Raw genomic sequence first — 15946 nt, forward strand, 5'->3', positions numbered from 1 at the left:
CAACTTCAGTACATACTACCACTACACAAACAGAACCTACAACTTCAGTACATACCACCACTACACAAACAGAACCTACAACTTCAGTACATACTACCACTACACAAACAGAACCTACTACTTCAGTACATACCACCATTACACAAACAGAACCTACAACTTCAGTACATACTACCACCACTACACAAACAGAACCTACAACTTCAGTACATACTACCACTACTCAAACAGAACCTACAACTTCAGTACATACCACCACTACACAACCAGAACCTACAACTTCAGTACATACTACCACCACTACACAAACAGAACCTACAACTTCAGTACATACTACCACCACTACACAAACAGAACCTACAACTTCAGTACATACTACCACCACTACACAAACAGAACCTACAACTTCAGTACATACTACCACTACACAAACAGAACCTACAACTTCAGTACATACTACCACTACACAAACAGAACCTACAACTTCAGTACATACTACCACCACTACACAACCAGAACCTACAACTTCAGTACACACTACCACTACACAAACATAACCTACAACTTCAGTACATACCACCACAACACAAACAGAACCTACAACTTCAGTACATACTACCACCACTACACAACCAGAACCTACAACTTCAGTACATACTACCACTACACAAACAGAACCTACAACTTCAGTATATACTACCACCACTACACAACCAGAACCTACAACTTCAGTACATACTACCACTACACAAACAGAACCTACAACTTCAGTACATACTACCACTACACAAACAGAACCTACAACTTCAGTACATACTACCACCACTACACAAACAGAACCTACAACTTCAGTACATACTACCACCACTACACAAACAGAACCTACAACTTCAGTACATACTACCACTACCCAAACAGAACCTACAACCTCAGTACATACTACCACTACACAAACAGAACCTACAACTTCAGTACATACTACCACTACACAAACAGAACCTACAACTTCAGTACATACTACCACCACTACACAAACAGAACCTACAACTTCAGTACATACCACCACTACACAAACAGAACCTACAACTTCAGTACATACTACCACTACACAAACAGAACCTACAACTTCAGTACATACCACCAATACACAAACAGAACCTACAACTTCAGTACATACTACCACTACACAAACAGAACCTACAACTTCAGTACATACTACCACCACTACACAAACACAACCTACAACTTCAGTACATACTACCATTACACAAACACAACCTACAACTTCAGTACATACTACCACTACACAAACAGAACCTACAACTTCAGTACATACCACCACTACACAAACATAACCTACAACTTCAGTACATACTACCACTACACAAACAGAACCTACAACTTCAGTACATACTACCACTACACAAACAGAACCTACAACTTCAGTACATACCACCAATACACAAACAGAACCTACAACTTCAGTACATACTACCATTACACAAACAGAACCTACAACTTCAGTACATACTACCACTACACAAACAGAACCTACAACTTCAGTACATACTACCACTACACAAACAGAACCTACAACTTCAGTAGATACCACCACTATACAAACAGAACCTACAACTTCAGTATATACTACCACTACACAAATAGAACCTACAACTTCAGTACATACCACCATTACACAAACAGAACCTACAACTTCAGTACATACCACCACTACACAAACAGAACCTACAACTTCAGTACATACCACCACTACACAAACAGAACCTACAACTTCAGTACATACCACCACTACACAAACAGAACCTAAAACTTCAGTACATACCACCACTACACAAACAGAACCTACAACTTCAGTACATACCACCACTACACAAACAGAACCTACAACTTCAGTACATACCACCACTACACAAACAGAACCTACAACTTCAGTACATACTACCACCACTACACAAACAGAACCTACAACTTCAGTACATACCACCACTACACAAACAGAACCTAAAACTTCAGTACATACCACCACTACACAAACAGAACCTACAACTTCAGTACATACCACCAACACTACACAAACAGAACCTACAACTTCAGTACATACTACCACCACTAAACAAACAGAACCTACAACTTCAGTACATACTACCACTACACAAACAGAACCTACAACTTCAGTACATACTACCACCACTACACAACCAGAACCTACAACTTCAGTACATACTACCACCACTACACAACCAGAACCTACAACTTCAGTACATACTACCACCACTACACAAACAGAACCTACAACTTCAGTACATACTACCACTACACAAACAGAACCTACAACTTCAGTACATACTACCACCACTACACAAACAGAACCTACAACTTCAGTACATACCACCACTACACAAACAGAACCTACAACTTCAGTACATACTACCACTACACAAACAGAACCTACAACTTCAGTACATACTACCACTACACAAACACAACCTACAACTTCAGTACATACCACCACTACACAAACAGAACCTACAACTTCAGTACATACTACCACCACTACACAAACAGAACCTACAACTTCAGTACATACTACCACTACACAAACACAACCTACAACTTCAGTACATACTACCACCACTACACAAACAGAACCTACAACTTCAGTACATACTACCACTACACAAACACAACCTACAACTTCAGTACATACCACCACTACACAAACAGAACCTACAACTTCAGTACATACTACCACTACACAAACATAACCTACAACTTCAGTACATACTACCATTACACAAACAGAACCTACAACTTCAGTACATACTACCACTACACAAACACAACCTACAACTTCAGTACATACCACCACTACACAAACAGAACCTACAACTTCAGTACATACTACCACCACTACACAAACAGAACCTACAACTTCAGTACATACTACCACTACACAAACAGAACCTACGACTTCAGTACATACTACCACCACTACACAAACACAACCTACAACTTCAGTACATACCACCACTACACAAACAGAACCTACAACTTCAGTACATACTACAACCACTACACAAACAGAACCTACAACTTCAGTACATACTACCACCACTACACAAACAGAACCTACGACTTCAGTACATACTACCACCACTACACAAACACAACCTACAACTTCAGTACATACTACCACCACTACACAAACAGAACCTACAACTTCAGTACATACTACCACCACAACACAAACAGAACCTACAACTTCAGTACATACTACCACCACTACACAACCAGAACCTACAACTTCAGTACATACTACCACTACACAAACAGAACCTACAACTTCAGTACATACTACCACTACACAAACAGAACCTACAACTTCAGTACATACTACCACCACTACACAAACAGAACCTACAACTTCAGTACATACTACCACCACTACACAAACAGAACCTACAACTTCAGTACATACTACCACTACCCAAACAGAACCTACAACCTCAGTACATACTACCACTACACAAACAGAACCTACAACTTCAGTACATACTACCACTACACAAACAGAACCTACAACTTCAGTACATACTACCACTACACAAACACAACCTACAACTTCAGTACATACTACCACTACACAAACACAACCTACAACTTCAGTACATACTACCACCACTACACAAACACAACCTACAACTTCAGTACATACTACCACTACACAAACAGAACCTACAACTTCAGTATATACTACCACTACACAAACAGAACCTACAACTTCAGTACATACAACCACTACACAAACAGAACCTACAACTTCAGTACATACTACCACCACTACACAAACACAACCTACAACTTCAGTACATACTACCACCACTACACAAACAGAACCTACAACTTCAGTACATACTACCACTACACAAACAGAACCTACAACTTCAGTACATACTACCACCACTACACAAACAGAACCTACAACTTCAGTACATACTACCACTACACAAACAGAACCTACAACTTCAGTACATACTACCACTACACAAACACAACCTACAACTTCAGTACATACAACCACTACACAAACAGAACCTACAACTTCAGTACATACTACCACCACTACACAAACAGAACCTACAACTTCAGTACATACTACCACTACACAAACAGAACCTACAACTTCAGTACATACTACCACTACACAAACACAACCTACAACTTCAGTACATACTACCACCACTACACAAACAGAACCTATAACTTCAGTACATACCACCACTACACAAACAGAACCTACAACTTCAGTACATACTACCACCACTACACAAACAGAACCTACAACTTCAGTACATACCACCACTACACAAACAGAACCTACAACTTCAGTACATACTACCACTACACAAACAGAACCTACAACTTCAGTACATACCACCACTACACAAACAGAACCTACAACTTCAGTACATACCACCACCACTACACAAACAGAACCTACAACTTCAGTACATATTACCACTACACAAACAGAACCTACAAATTCAGTACATACTACCACTACACAAACAGAACCTACAACTTCAGTACATACTACCATTACACAAACAGAACCTACAACTTCAGTACATACTACCACCACTACACAACCAGAACCTACAACTTCAGTACATACTACCACCACTACACAAACAGAACCTACAACTTCAGTACATACCACCACTACACAAACAGAACCTACAACTTCAGTACATACCACCACTACACAAACAGAACCTACAACTTCAGTACATACTACCACTACACAACCAGAACCTACAACTTCAGTACATACTACCACTACACAAACAGAACCTACAACTTCAGTACATACAACCACTACACAACCAGAACCTACAACTTCAGTACATACTACCACTACACAAACAGAACCTACAACCTCAGTACATACTACCACCACTACACAAACAGAACCTACAACTTCAGTACATACTACCACTACACAAACATAACCTACAACTTCAGTACATAGCACCACTTCACAAACATAACCTACAACTTCAGTACATACTACCACTACACAAACAGAACCTACAACTTCAGTACATACTACCACTACACAAACAGAACCTACAACTTCAGTACATACTACCACCACTACACAAACAGAACCTACAACTTCAGTACATACTACCACTACACAAACAGAACCTACAACTTCAGTACATACTACCACCACTACACAAACAGAACCTACAACTTCAGTACATACTACCACTACACAAACACAACCTACAACTTCAGTACATACCACCACTTCACAAACATAACCTACAACTTCAGTACATACTACCACTACACAAACAGAACCTACAACTTCAGTACATACTACCACTACACAAACAGAACGTACAACTTCAGTACATACTACCACTACACAAACAGAACCTACAACTTCAGTACATACTACCACCACTACACAAACAGAACCTACAACTTCAGTACATACTACCACCACTACACAAACACAACCTACAACTTCAGTACATACTACCACCACTACACAAACAGAACCTACAACTTCAGTACATACTACCATTACACAAACAGAACCTACAACTTCAGTATATACTACCACTACACAAACAGAACCTACAACTTCAGTACATACCACCACTACACAAACAGAACCTACAACTTCAGTATATACTACCACTACACAAACAGAACCTACAACTTCAGTACATACTACCACCACTACACAAACAGAACCTACAACTTCAGTACATACCACCACTACACAAACACAACCTACAACTTCAGTACATACTACCATTACACAAACAGAACCTACAACTTCAGTACATACTACCACCACTACACAACCAGAACCTACAACTTCAGTACATACTACCACTACACAAACAGAACCTACAACTTCAGTACATACTACCACCACTACACAACCAGAACCTACAACTTCAGTACATACTACCACTACACAAACAGAACCTACAACTTCAGTACATACTACCACCACTACACAAACAGAACCTACAACTTCAGTACATACTACTACCACTACACAAACAGAACCTACAACTTCAGTACATACTACCACCACTACACAAACAGAACCTACAACTTCAGTACATACTACCACTACACAAACAGAACCTACAACTTCAGTACATACTACCACTACACAAACAGAACCTACAACCTCAGTACATACTACCACCACTACACAAACAGAACCTACAACTTCAGTACATACTACCACCACTACACAAACAGAACCTACAACTTCAGTACATACTACCACTACACAAACAGAACCTACAACTTCAGTACATACTACCACTACACAAACAGAACCTACAACTTCAGTACATACTACCACCACTACACAAACAGAACCTACAACTTCAGTACATACCACCACTACACAAACACAACCTACAACTTCAGTACATACCACCACTACACAAACACAACCTACAACTTCAGTACATACCACCACTACACAAACAGAACCTACAACTTCAGTACATACTACCACCACTACACAAACAGAACCTACAACTTCAGTACATACTACCACCACTACACAAACAGAACCTACAACTTCAGTACATACTACCACCACTACACAAACAGAACCTACAACTTCAGTACATACTACCATTACACAAACAGAACCTACAACTTCAGTACATACTACCACTACACAAACAGAACCTACAACTTCAGTACATACTACCACTACACAAACAGAACCTACAACTTCAGTACATACCACCACTACACAAACAGAACCTACAACTTCAGTACATACTACCACCACTACACAAACACAACCTACAACTTCAGTACATACTACCACTACACAAACAGAACCTACAACTTCAGTACATACTACCACTACACAAACAGAACCTACAACTTCAGTACATACTACCACTACACAAACAGAACTTACTGAGGCTGACACCACAAAAACAGAATCTCTACACAAGTTAGACTTTTTAGCTTGGGAATGCATTTTCAACATAACACAAAAACTAAACATCGAAACAAAATCAACTAAACTATAAAACACAAGCCTGAAACAATGGGTTTAGCAGCAGTAGGGTATATTTCACCTTTTTCCCTGGCCTCTCTCCTCCTCCTCTCCTCCAGGTCCAGTTTACTGACAGGTCTACGGTGCTGCTGGAGAAACTCATCATACATGAGGCCAGACTCAGGCCCCATACACTGGCCCAGACTGTGTCCATGGGCCTGGCTTTGTCTCCCCATCCCTGGGTGCCCCTGGAGGTTCTTCAGGGCCCCGCTGCTCTTCACCCCTCCCCCCAGCTCTCCGTACTGGCTGGGCAGGGACAGCGAGGCCCTCTGCTGGCTGAAGAAGGTCTGGGTGGATTTCTCCAGCTCTGCCAGGAAGGTGCTGGGCTCAGGCAGCCCCGGGGGGCCTCGGAGAGGGGGGTGGTACTTCTCCAGGCCCCCGTCCCGGTCCCTGCCTCTCCGGAGCCCATCCTCCAGTTTGGGAGGCAAGCGGCTGAGGTCGTAGTGGCCCAAACTGGGTGGGTCGTGGTGGGTGGTGCGTCGTGAGTCTGAGGCGGTATCGATGAGGGCGGCGGGGTTCCACAGGGTGGTGGGGGGAGGGGGGTGGGGATGGTCGCGGGACTGGAGGGGTTTGGGGGAGATGAGAGGAGGAGGGGCGCCCAGGTGGGGGTGGAGGTCGCGGCCACCCGGCTCGTGGTGATTTGGTATGGACCTGTGTGAGAGAGAGAGAGAGAGAGAGAGAGAGAGAGAGAGAGAGAGAGACTGTAATGAGCACTGTGTTGTGTCACAACAAGCAGTGATACACACACATTCCTCTGTAATTCACACACCTAAAGTCCACACATTCACCTTCTCCCAGATACACACACATTCCTCTGTAATTCACACACCTCAATTACACACATTCACCTTCTCCCAGATACACACACATTCCTCTGTAATTCACACACCTCAATTACACACATCCACCTTCTCCCAGATACACACACCTATAGGTAGGCGCCTCCCTCCCTCCCTCTGTTCTCTCTCTTTCCCTCTCTGTGATGGTCTTATCAGGTCCAGGCAGAGTAGCCCGGAGCATAGTGGGGAGGTCAGATGTGGTCAGAGTACACAGGCCTCCGCTCTACACCTCTACACCTCTACAGCCAGCCTGGGTTTCTTTGATCTACCGCTGCCTTTCAACACACAGGGTTCACACAGAGGAATACTGACAGACGGACAAACATGACAGGATGAAACAGACACAGATTGAACTGACAGACAGACAGACTCAGGATGTGGGAGAGAAAACAACTATCAGACAGAAAACAATAACAGAGACAGAGATTGGCAGATGGATGGACACATAGACGGAGCGCCAGAACTGTCCAGAACCTCTCTCAATACCAAACCTGGCACTCTACCTCCTAATCTGACTCTACATGCCTCCAGAACTGTCCAGAACCTCTCTCAATACCAAACCTGGCACTCTACCTCCTAATCTGACTCTACATGCTTCCAGAACTGTCCAGAACCTCTCTCAATACCAAACCTGGCACTCTACCTCCTAATCTGACTCTACATTGCTCCAGCGATATGGACTCTCTCTGTGTGTGGGTGTGTATCTGCAGCCCCTGGGTTGTAAAGAACCCAGCACCCCGTATCAGCTGATTATATAGCAGGATTACAGACCTGTATTAACCCCACCCATGGAACCTGACCTACCTACTAAAACACATGGCAGGGCCAGCAACACACACACACACACACACACACACACACACACACACACACACACACACACACACACACACACACACACACACACACACACACACACACACACACACACACACACACACACACACACACACACACACACACAGGGAGAACAGGGGGCTTAAGCTCTACAAGGTGGAGAAGATTAGCCAAGAATTAGCCTTTGTATATTTTAGCTGCCCCACTCACTGCCTGAATGATAATCTAATCTCCTGATGAGCCAATAACCATCAGGCATTAGGACCCCCAATTCTCCTACTAACTGAAACCATCAAGGACATCACTACCCCAGAAGCCTTAGAGCCTACTGTGTGTGTGTGTGTGTGTGTGTGTGTGTGTGTGTGTGTGTGTGTGTGTGTGTGTGTGTGTGTGTGTGTGTGTGTGTGTGTGTGTGTGTGTGTGTGTGTGTGTGTGAGACGGGGCTGTCAGGTGTTAGGGGATAGGAATCGAGGATGATGTGATTCATGTGACTGTCTTTATCTTCCTCTACATCCTCTTGCCTAAGAGACTTGTGAAGGCTGTCATACTGCAGCATGGCACTGCACCGTACACAGCTACAAACTGTCCCCATCAGGAAGGCAGTGACACGATCACAGCCAGCACACATCACAGAGAGAGAGAGAGAGAGAGAGAGCAACTCAAATTCTACCATATCTCACAGCTCTTGCAAACTGCACCAGTGAAGTGAGTAGAAGGACTACATGTGGAGAACTAGAGTCCAAATCCCTCTCTATTAGAGTGTAAAGGGTATTTGTATGCATGTGTGTGTGTGTGTGTCTAACCTGTGTGTGTCTGAGCGTAGCTCTCCTCCCTCCCCAGGTCGTCCCAGGTCCAGGTGTTGCTCTAGAACCTGCTGTCTGAACTCTGACACCTGGTACTGACGATCCTCCTTCTCCTGGCGAAGCATCCGCTGCCGTGCCAACCAGCGCTCTTCCTCATTGGTCCGCTGGAGCATCATGGCGGCGGTGAGCCCCGCCCCCACGCCGCCGGGCCCCAGGTAGAGGCCATGGGCGGAGACCAGGCCGGGAACGCTGTGATGTGAATGGCTCAGGGAGGAGTGGAGGCCTGGTGGCATTGGCTTAGGAGCTTGGAGGGTGGGCTCTTTGGTTTTGTCTGAGAAGAGGGAAAATGTATTTTTATCCTGATTATTGAAGACCTATATCAGTGTGATGTGAACAGTTTTTATTGAGGTGACATAGGTCATGGAAATATTTTCAGTGGTACACTATAAAGTTAGGCAGGACTGTGCTTGAGAGTTTTGGAGGACGGTGGGGTGGTGTTGTGTCGTACCTGGCCGGTTGGGGGTGAGTCTCTCAGGCTTGGTTCTGTCCTCCTGTCCTCTCATGGCATGGAGCTCAGCCAGGTAGTGACTCTCCATTGCCTTGGACTGTAGCTCCTTCTCTCTCATCACTCTCTCCTTCTGCCTCTCCTTCTGCCTCTCTATCTCCCTCTCTCTCTCTCGCTCCTTCTCTCTCTCCCGCTCCCTCTCCCGCTCACGTTCTCTCTCCCGCTCCAGCTCCTTCTCTCTTTCTCGCTCCCTCTCTCTTTCTCTCTCCCGCTCCTTTTCTCGCTCCGCCTCACGCTCCCTCTCTTTCTCACGCTCTCGTTCACGCTCGCGCTCCCTCTCTCGCTGCCGGAGCTCATCTTCCATCTGGAGCCTGTAGAAGAGAGACATTAGGGAAGAGAGAAGGAAAGAGAGACATTAGGGAAGAGAGAAGGAAAGAGAGACATAAGGGAAGAGAGAAGGAAAGAGAGACATTAGGGAAGAGAGAAGGAAAGAGAGACATAAGGGAAGAGAGAAGGAAAGAGAGACATAAGGGAAGAGAGAAGGAAAGAGAGACATTAGGGAAGAGAGAAGGAAAGAGAGACATAAGGGAAGAGAGAAGGAAAGAGAGACATAAGGGAAGAGAGAAGGAAAGAGAGACATTAGGGAAGAGAGAAGGAAAGAGAGACATTAGGGAAGAGAGAAGGAAAGAGAGACATTAGGGAAGAGAGAAGGAAAGAGAGACATTAGGGAAGAGAGAAGGAAAGAGAGACATAAGGGAAGAGAGAAGGAAAGAGAGACATAAGGGAAGAGAGAAGGAAAGAGAGACATTAGGGAAGAGAGAAGGAAAGAGAGACATAAGGGAAGAGAGAAGGAAAGAGAGACATAAGGGAAGAGAGAAGGAAAGAGAGACATTAGGGAAGAGAGAAGGAAAGAGAGACATAAGGGAAGAGAGAAGGAAAGAGAGACATAAGGGAAGAGAGAAGGAAAGAGAGACATTAGGGAAGAGAGAAGGAAAGAGAGACATTAGGGAAGAGAGAAGGAAAGAGAGACATTAGGGAAGAGAGAAGGAAAGAGAGACATTAGGGAAGAGAGAAGGAAAGAGAGACATAAGGGAAGAGAGAAGGAAAGAGAGACATAAGGGAAGAGAGAAGGAAAGAGAGACATAAGGGAAGAGAGAAGGAAAGAGAGCCATAAGGGAAGAGAGAAGGAAAGAGAGACATTAGGGAAGAGAGAAGGAAAGAGAGACATAAGGGAAGAGAGAAGGAAAGAGAGACATTAGGGAAGAGAGAAGGAAAGAGAGACATAAGGGAAGAGAGAAGGAAAGAGAGACATAAGGGAAGAGAGAAGGAAAGAGAGACATTAGGGAAGAGAGAAGGAAAGAGAGACATTAGGGAAGAGAGAAGGAAAGAGAGACATTAGGGAAGAGAGAAGGAAAGAGAGACATTAGGGAAGAGAGAAGGAAAGAGAGACATAAGGGAAGAGAGAAGGAAAGAGAGACATAAGGGAAGAGAGAAGGAAAGAGAGACATAAGGGAAGAGAGAAGGAAAGAGAGCCATAAGGGAAGAGAGAAGGAAAGAGAGACATTAGGGAAGAGAGAAGGAAAGAGAGCCATAAGGGAAGAGAGAAGGAAAGAGAGACATTAGGGAAGAGAGAAGGAAAGAGAGACATTAGGGAAGAGAGAAGGAAAGAGAGACATAAGGGAAGAGAGAAGGAAAGAGAGACATAAGGGAAGAGAGAAGGAAAGAGACATAAGGGAAGAGAGAAGGAAAGAGAGACATAAGGGAAGAGAGAAGGAAAGAGAGACATAAGGGAAGAGAGAAGGAAAGAGAGACATAAGGGAAGAGAGAAGGAAAGAGAGACATTAGGGAAGAGAGAAGGAAAGAGAGACATAAGGGAAGAGAGAAGGAAAGAGAGACATAAGGGAAGAGAGAAGGAAAGAGAGACATTAGGGAAGAGAGAAGGAAAGAGAGACATAAGGGAAGAGAGAAGGAAAGAGACATAAGGGAAGAGAGAAGGAAAGAGAGACATAAGGGAAGAGAGAAGGAAAGAGAGACATTAGGGAAGAGAGAAGGAAAGAGAGACATTAGGGAAGAGAGAAGGAAAGAGAGACATTAGGGAAGAGAGAAGGAAAGAGAGACATTAGGGAAGAGAGAAGGAAAGAGAGACATTAGGGAAGAGAGAAGGAAAGAGAGACATTAGGGAAGAGAGAAGGAAAGAGAGACATAAGGGAAGAGAGAAGGAAAGAGAGACATAAGGGAAGAGAGAAGGAAAGAGAGACATAAGGGAAGAGAGAAGGAAAGAGAGACATTAGGGAAGAGAGAAGGAAAGAGAGACATAAGGGAAGAGAGAAGGAAAGAGACATAAGGGAAGAGAGAAGGAAAGAGAGACATAAGGGAAGAGAGAAGGAAAGAGACATAAGGGAAGAGAGAAGGAAAGAGAGACATTAGGGAAGAGAGAAGGAAAGAGAGACATTAGGGAAGAGAGAAGGAAAGAGAGACATTAGGGAAGAGAGAAGGAAAGAGAGACATTAGGGAAGAGAGAAGGAAAGAGAGACATTAGGGAAGAGAGAAGGAAAGAGAGACATAAGGGAAGAGAGAAGGAAAGAGAGACATAAGGGAAGAGAGAAGGAAAGAGAGACATAAGGGAAGAGAGAAGGAAAGAGACATAAGGGAAGAGAGAAGGAAAGAGAGACATTAGGGAAGAGAGAAGGAAAGAGAGACATTAGGGAAGAGAGAAGGAAAGAGAGACATAAGGGAAGAGAGAAGGAAAGAGAGACATAAGGGAAGAGAGAAGGAAAGAGAGACATTAGGGAAGAGAGAAGGAAAGAGAGACATAAGGGAAGAGAGAAGGAAAGAGAGACATTAGGGAAGAGAGAAGGAAAGAGAGACATTAGGGAAGAGAGAAGGAAAGAGACATAAGGGAAGAGAGAAGGAAAGAGAGACATTAGGGAAGAGAGAAGGAAAGAGAGCCATAAGGGAAGAGAGAAGGAAAGAGACATAAGGGAAGAGAGAAGGAAAGAGAGACATAAGGGAAGAGAGAAGGAAAGAGAGACATTAGGGAAGAGAGAAGGAAAGAGAGACATTAGGGAAGAGAGAAGGAAAGAGAGACATAAGGGAAGAGAGAAGGAAAGAGAGACATAAGGGAAGAGAGAAGGAAAGAGAGACATAAGGGAAGAGAGAAGGAAAGAGAGACATTAGGGAAGAGAGAAGGAAAGAGACATAAGGGAAGAGAGAAGGAAAGAGAGACATTAGGGAAGAGAGAAGGAAAGAGAGACATTAGGGAAGAGAGAAGGAAAGAGAGACATAAGGGAAGAGAGAAGGAAAGAGAGACATAAGGGAAGAGAGAAGGAAAGAGAGACATAAGGGAAGAGAGAAGGAAAGAGAGACATAAGGGAAGAGAGAAGGAAAGAGAGACATTAGGGAAGAGAGAAGGAAAGCGATGTAAAGAGAGAGAAGAAAGACAGAGTATTATTATAGCTGACCAATACAACACTCAGTGAGAAAGACATTGAAAGACATATTAAAATACCAAACAGACAATTTCCCATTTGGTGTGTGTGAACACTATATGTGTGTGTATGAGTGTGTAGAAGAGGACAGTACCTTTCAGACAGTCTCTCAGACTGCAGAGCGGACAGTGAGGCGTGTGTGAGGTCCCCAGGGTAGCGGACCCCCTGCAGGTGCATGTGGACAGCAGAGGGGTGCAGGGGGGGCAGGCCTCCCCCTCCTTGGAGCTGGTAGAACGGTGACCTCAGAGCTGATAGACAGAACGGATCATCCATCCTGAGAGAGAGAGAGAGAGAGAGAGAGAGAGAGAGAGAGAGGGGGGGGGAGAGAGCAACAGAGAGGAGGGAGTTGAAAGGAAAGATACAGAGAGGGAGAGAGACAAAGAGCGAGAGAGAGAGAGAGAGAGAGACAGAGCGATAGAGAGGAGGGAGTTGAAAGGAAGAGAGAGAGAGAGAATAGAACAGTGAGTGAGTGTCCCAGTTAACCAGTGTTTACATCATTAACCTGAGCTGTGTGTCTCCATAGGAGGGGGCATTAGAGGGTCAGCCAACCTGTCAAATAACCTCAATCAACCCCACACAGCACACTGCTGTACAGCAGCCACACTTCACTCTCTTTGGATGTGTGTGTGTGTGTGTGTGTGTTTGAGAGAGAGAGAGAAAGAAAGAATGAGAGAAAAGGAGAGACAGAGAGAGAGAGTGTGTGTGTGTGTGTTGTCAGTCTGATGTCTGTGTCTGTCTGTCTCTGCCTCTCCGTGGCTCATCTCCTCATTAACTCCATTACTGGGCTGTGTGTGATGACTTCTGCCCTCCTCTCATCCTGCTGTGCTGCTGACATAGCACAGTCATGTACCCTGTCCCATAGCCTACAGCAAACAGCACATCAAACCTACACACACGCACACACACACACCCGCAAACGACAGGATCGAATCCTAACTAAGCACTACCTGTCTCCATCAATTCTAACCCATGTCATCAAACTGTCTGTCCACAGAAAAAAAGACTAGAGGCTAACTGGGGCTGTCTTCAGCATCCCTGGAGGTAGTAGCCACCGACAACAACATCAAACACTAGCTAGCATGTTTTTATCCCTAGCCTTTGAGTGTTAGCAAGCACTGGAAACTGAAAGAGTACCAAAGACTAGAGGCTAACTGGAGCTTTAGCATTGGTGTCATTTAAAACCACTGAAACAGTATCCAACACTAGAGGCAATCCAAAGGTTCAGTATTCACCGCTACCTAGCAGTAGATCAACGAGTGTTGTCCTGACTCACCTGTAGGGGGCGAAGGAGGGATGTGGCAGGTAGGAGGGATGGTAGTAGGCGGCGGCTGCGGCGGCGGTGGCAGGGTCCAGGCCCAGGGGCAGTCCAGAAGGCATGCGGAGGTCCTCGGCCGTGGCGTAGGGCCGGAACCCCCGCAGGTACTCCTCTGGTACACCACCAGGGGGCACTCCATGGGGCAGCTGCCTGGGTAGACTGGTGAGAGGAGAGGGAGGGAGGAGAGGGAAGGAAGTATATAGGAATAATGACGGAAGATGAGGGGTAGGGAGAGGAGGGAGAGAATGAGAGAGGGAAATAGGAAGCGAGGGGATTTACTTAGTTAATTGTATTTGATCATTAGAAATACACATAACACCTTCTAAAAGACAGGGTAGGACAGAGTGTACTGTCAGTGCTGTACTGTACAGGCAGTGTTACTCACTTGAGGGGCTGGAAGCGTGCATCCTGCATGACAGCTCCGGGGCTCAGGCCAAAGGCATAGGGGTTTCCCATGAGGTGAGCAGGGACTGAGGAGCCACCTTTCTCCTGCTGGTGGGGCGCCTCTGCTCCCAGACGCTCCCTACTGACCCCACGAGGGCCCGAGTCAGTCTGAGAGAAAGAGAGAAAGAGGGAGAGCGAGAGGGGAGGGAGAGAGGGAGAAGCACAGTCTTAGTAATTGTTCCCGGGGGCCTGTGACCGACACGGTTGTCCACACACATGGACCACATCCTGGGGATGAGAGGAGGGAAGAATAGGCCCCTCTCTCGATCTCTGGCTGCCTCCTTCCTTTCTCTCTTCCTGGCAAAGTCCCCCACCCCCAGGCCCTATTCTCTCTCACACACACACACACACACACACACACACACACACACACACACACACACACACACACACACACACACACACACACACACACACACACACACACACACACACACACACACACAGAAAGGGAGAGCTCTCTCATCATACTAAACAAGGCTAGTCATCTGCTCTCTGAAGAGGACACTGTGAAATGGAGGAAAATCACAGACATTCCTCAGCACCAAGCAGACACTAGCTCCTTCACACT

At 44.9% G+C, this 15946-nt stretch overlaps 1 protein-coding gene across 1 annotated transcript in view; it reads right to left on the reverse strand.

Annotated features, from left to right (window-relative positions):
- The window catches only part of LOC106587358 (genetic suppressor element 1), a 389317-nt gene that overhangs the window by 14709 nt on the left and 358662 nt on the right, over window positions 1–15946 (reverse strand). Inside the window, exons 5-10 of the mRNA XM_045708804.1 lie at window positions 15317–15483; window positions 14890–15090; window positions 13711–13890; window positions 10132–10499; window positions 9624–9954; window positions 7167–7795 (exon numbers count right to left, since the gene is read on the reverse strand). Coding sequence (XP_045564760.1) covers window positions 7167–7795; window positions 9624–9954; window positions 10132–10499; window positions 13711–13890; window positions 14890–15090; window positions 15317–15483 — 1876 coding nt within the window. The remainder of the gene's footprint in view (window positions 1–7166; window positions 7796–9623; window positions 9955–10131; window positions 10500–13710; window positions 13891–14889; window positions 15091–15316; window positions 15484–15946) is intronic.

Source organism: Salmo salar, chromosome ssa26, assembly GCF_905237065.1.
Source record: "Salmo salar chromosome ssa26, Ssal_v3.1, whole genome shotgun sequence".
In the NCBI taxonomy this organism is placed as follows: domain Eukaryota; kingdom Metazoa; phylum Chordata; class Actinopteri; order Salmoniformes; family Salmonidae; genus Salmo; species Salmo salar.